This window comes from Colius striatus, unplaced genomic scaffold (assembly GCF_028858725.1).
Source record: "Colius striatus isolate bColStr4 unplaced genomic scaffold, bColStr4.1.hap1 scaffold_123, whole genome shotgun sequence".
NCBI lineage: Eukaryota > Metazoa > Chordata > Aves > Coliiformes > Coliidae > Colius > Colius striatus.
This window is the reverse complement of record NW_026908414.1, coordinates 40260-44801: the sequence shown is the minus strand read 5'-3', so window position 1 is coordinate 44801 and position 4542 is coordinate 40260. Positions and strand designations below refer to the sequence as shown.

Sequence of the window (4542 nt, the reverse complement as noted above, 5' to 3'; positions counted from 1 at the left end):
TCGTTATTTGGGGTCCCTTGGGGGGTTATTGGGGTCCTGGAGCTAGTTTTGGGGTCCCCAGAGGGGGTTTGGGGTCCCAGAGGGGGTTATTGGGGTCCCTTGGGGTAGTTTTGGGGTCCCTGGGGAGGTTATTGGGGTCCTGGGGGTAGTTTTGGGGTCTCTGAGGGAGTTATTGGGTCCCAGAGGGGTAGTTTTGGGGTCCCTGAGGGGGTTATTGGGGTCCCAGAGGGTAGATTTGAGGTCCCCAGGGAGGGATTTGGGTCCTTGAGGGAGTTATTGGGGTCCTTGAGGGGGTTATTGGGATGCTGGGGGAGTTATTTGGGTCCCTGGGGGGTTATTGGGGTCCCTGAGGGGGTTATTGGGGTCCTGGGGGTAGTTTTGGGGTCCCTGGGGGGGTTATTGGGGTCCCTGAGGGGGTTATTGGGATCCCAGAGGGTAGTTTTGAGCTCCCCAGGGAGGGGTTTGGGGTCCTTGAGGGGGTTATTGTGGTCCCTAGGGGTGGTTTTGGGGTCCCAGAGGGTAGTTTTGGGGTCCCTGAGGGGGTTATTGGGGTGCTGAGGGGGTTATTGGGGTCCCCAGGGAAGGGTTTGGGGTCCCTGGGGGTGGGTTTGGGGTCCCTTGGAGTGGTTTGGGGTCCCTGGGGGGCTTTGGAGTCCCTGGGAGTGGTTTGGGGGTCCCTGGGGAGGTTTTGGGGGTCCCTGGGGGGGGTCCCTGGGGGGCTTTGGGGGTCCCTGGGCTGATTTGGGGGTCCCTGGGAGTAGTTTGGGGGTCCCTGGGGGGCTTTGGGGTCCCTGGGAGGGGTTTGGGGGTCCCTGGGAGTGGTTTGGGGGTCCCTGGGGAGGTTTTGGGGGTCCCTGGGGGGGTCCCTGGGGGGCTTTGGGGTCCCTGGGCTGATTTGGGGGTCCCTGGGGAGCTTTAGGGGTCCCTGGGAGTAGTTTGGGGGTCCCTGGGCTGATTTGGGGGTCCCTGGGGGTGGTTTTGGGGGTGCCAGGGAGGGTTTTGGGGATCCCTGGGGATCTTTGGGTCCCTGGGCTGATTTGGGGGTCCCTGGGAGTGATTTGGGGGTCCCTGGGAGGGGTTTTGGGTGTCCCTGGGGAGCTTTGGGGTCCCTGGGAGTGGTTTTGGGGGTCCCTGGGAGTGGTTTTGGGGGTGCCAGGGAGGGTTTTGGGGATCCCTGGGGATCTTTGGGGTCCCTGGGCTGATTTGGGGGTCCCTGGGAGGGTTTGGGGGTCCCTGGGGATCTTTGGGGTCCCGGGGGGGGGTTGGGATACCCTGGGGTGTCCCTGGGGGGTCCCTGGGGGGTTTTGGGGGTCCCTGGGGATCTTTGGGGTCCCTGGGCTGATTTGGGGGTCCCTGGAGGGTTTTGGGGGTCCCTGGGGAGCTTTGGGGGTCCCTGGAGTGGTTTTGGGGGTCCCTGCGGAGCTTTGGGGTCCCTGGGCTGATTTGGGGGTCCCTGGGGGTGGTTTTGGGGGGTCCCTGGGGGGTTTTGGGGTCCCTGGGCTGATTTGGGGGTCCCTGGGGAGGGTTTTGAGGGTCCCTGGGGAGCTTTGGGGTCCCTGGGCTGATTTGGGGGGTCCTGGGAGGGGTTTTGGGGGTGTCTGGGGAGCTTTGGGGGTCCCAGGGAGTGATTTGGGGGTCCCTGGGAGGTTTTGGAGGTCCCAGGGGGGTTTTGAGGTCCCTGGGAGGGTTTGGGGTCCCAGGGAGGGTTTTGGGGGTCCCTGGGGATCTTTGGGGTCCCTGGAGTGGTTTGGGGGTCCCTGGGGGTGGTTTTGGGGGTCCCTGTGAGGGGTTTGGGGGTCCCTGGGCTGATTTGGGGGTCCCTGGGAGGGTTTGGGGGTCCCTGGGGATCTTTGGGGTCCCTGGGAGTGGTTTGGGGGTCCCTGGTAGGGGTTTTGGGGTCCCTGGGGATCTTTGGGGTCCCTGGGAGTGGTTTGGGGGTCCCTGGGCTGATTTGAGGGTCCCAGGGGGGAATTGGGGGTCCCTGGGAGTGGTTTGGGGGTCCCAGGGAGTGATTTGGGAGTCCCTGGGGATCTTTGGGGTCCCTGAGAGTGGTTTGGGGGTCCTGGGAGGGTTTGGGGGTCCCTGGGGATCTTTGGGGTCCCTGGTCTGATTTGGGGGTCCCTGGCAGGGTTTGGGGGTCCCTGGGAATGGTTTGGGTGTCCCTGGGGAGCTTTGGGGTCCCTGGGAGGGGTTTGGGGTCCCCTGGGCTGATTTGGGGGTCCCTGGGGAGCTCTGGGGTCCCTGGGAGTGGTTTTGGGGGTCCCTGGGGAGCTTTGGGGTCCCTGGGAGGGGTTTGGGGTCCCTGGGCTGATTTGGGGGTCCCTGGGAGGGGTTTTGGGGGTCCCTGGGGAGCTTTGGGGGTCTCTGGGATCTTTGGGGTCCCTGGGAGTGGTTTTGAGGGTCCCTGGGAGCTTTTAGGGGTCCCTGGGAATGGTTTGGTGGTCCCCTGGGAGGGGTTTTGGGGGTCCCTGGGGAGGGGTTTTGGGGGTCTCTGGGATCTTTGGGGTCCCTGGGAGTGGTTTGGGGGTCCCTGGGCTGATTTGGGGGGTCCCTGGGAGGGTTTGGGGATCCCTGGGGATCTTTGGGGTCCCCTGGGAGTGGTTTGGGGGTACCCTGGGGGTGGTTTTGGGGGTCCCTGGGGAGCTTTGGGGTCCCTGGGAGTGGTTTGGGGGTCCCAGGGAGGGTTTGGGGTACCCTGGATGTCCCTGGGGTCCCAGGGAGTGTTTTGGGGGTCCCTGGGGATCTTTGGGTCCCTGGGAAGTGGTTTGGGGGTCCCTGGGGGGTTTTGAAGGTCCCTGGGAGTAGTTTGGGGTCCCTGGGGGTGGTTTTGGGGGTCCCTGGGAGCTTTGGTGTCCCTGGGAGTGGTTTTGGGGGTCCCTGGGAGTGGTTTTGGGGGTCCCTGGGGCTGGTTTTGGGGGGTCCCTGGGGATCTTTGCGGTCCCTGGGAGTGGTTTGGGGGTCCCTGGGAATGGTTTGGGGGTCCCCAGGGAGTGATTTGGGGGTCCCTGGGGAGGGTTTTGGGGGTCCTGGGGATCTTTGTGGTCTCTGGGAGGGTTTTGGGGGTCCCTGGGGAGCTTTGGGGTCCCGGGAGTGATTTGTGGGTCCCCTGGGAGGGGTTTTGGGGGGTCCCAGGGAGGGGTTTTGGGGGTCCCTGGGGATCTTTTGGGTCCCTGGGCTGATGTGGGGGTCCCTGAGAGGGTTTGGGGGTCCCTGGGGAGCTTTGGGGTGCCTGGGGGTGGTTTGGGGGGTCCCTGGGGGTGGTTTTGGGGGTCCCTGGGGATCTTTGGGGTCCCTGGGAGTGGTTTTGGGTGTCCCTGGGGGTGGTTTTGGGGGTCCCTGGGGGGTTTTGGGGTACCTTGGCTGTGGCATGTGCCCGGATCTCGGGGGCTGCCGGCGATGTCCAGGGTGTCGTAGAGCTGCTCATACACCTGGGGGGGGACGGGGGGGGGACACCCCCAAATTGGGGAGGGGGGTCCAGGATAAGGAGGCGGCCCCTCCCCCACCCCAGGGAGGATTTGGGGGGGGCTGGGGGGTTTTGGAGGGGTTGGAGGGTGGGTTTTGGAGGGGTTGGAGGGGGTTTTGGGGGGCGTTATTGAAGGTTTGGGGCGATTTGGGGGGCAATTAGGGGTGTAGGGGGGCAATTAGGGGTTCAAGGGGGCAATTAGCGGTGCAGGGGGGTGATTAAGGGTCCAAGGGGTAATTAGGGGTGCAGGGGGGTGATTAAGGCTCCAAGGGGTAATTAGGGGTGCAATTAAGGGTGCTGGGGGGCAATTAGGGGTGCAGGGGGCAATTAAGGGTCCAAGGAGGCAATTAGGGGTGCTGGGGGGCAATTAAAGGTCCAAGGGGGCAATTAGGGGTGCAGGGGGGCAATTAGGGGTGCAGGGGGCAATTAAGGGTCCAAGGGGTAATTAGGGGTGCAGGGGGGTGATTAAGGCTCCAAGGGGTAATTAGGGGTGCAATTAAGGGTGCTGGGGGGCAATTAGGGGTGCAGGGGGCAATTACGAGTGTTGGGGGCAATTAAGGGTCCAAGGGGGCAATTAGGGGTGCAGGGGGGGCAATTAGGGGTTCAAGGGGGGCAATTAGGGGTGCAGGGGGGTGATTAGGAGTGCAGGGGGGCAATTAGGGGTGTTGGGGGGCAATTAGGGGTTCAAGGGGGGCAATTAGGGGTGCAGGGTGGTGATTAAGGATGCTGGGGGCAATTAGGGGTGCTGGGAGGCAATTAAGGGTCCAAGGGGGGCAATTAGGGGTGCAGGGGGGTGATTAGGAGTGCAGGGGGGCAATTAGGGGTGCAGGGGGGTGATTAAGGGTCCAAGGGGGCAATTAGGGGTGCAGGGGGGCAATTAGAGGTGCAGGGGGGTAATTAAAGGTCCAAGGGGGCAATTAGGGGTGCAGGGTGGTGATTAAGGATGCTGGGGGCAATTAGGGGTGCTGGGGGGTGATTAGGAGTGCAGGGGGGCAATTAAGGATCAAGGGGGGCAATTAGGGGTGTAGGGGGGACAATTAAAGGTCCAAGGGGGCAATTAGGGGTGCAGGGGGATGTGT

At 63.3% G+C, this 4542-nt stretch overlaps 1 protein-coding gene across 1 annotated transcript; it reads right to left on the bottom strand.

Annotated features, from left to right (window-relative positions):
* Positions 1-1153: 1153 nt before the first annotated feature.
* On the bottom strand, positions 1154-1590 carry LOC133629074 (acidic proline-rich protein PRP25-like; the record flags this gene model as incomplete). Its single annotated transcript, XM_062019710.1, is given in 3 exon segments — positions 1154-1294; positions 1502-1542; positions 1545-1590. Coding segments are annotated over 3 exon segments (228 nt in total), but the record flags the coding sequence as incomplete, so codon positions are not given.
* Between the last annotated feature and the right edge of the window lie 2952 nt (positions 1591-4542).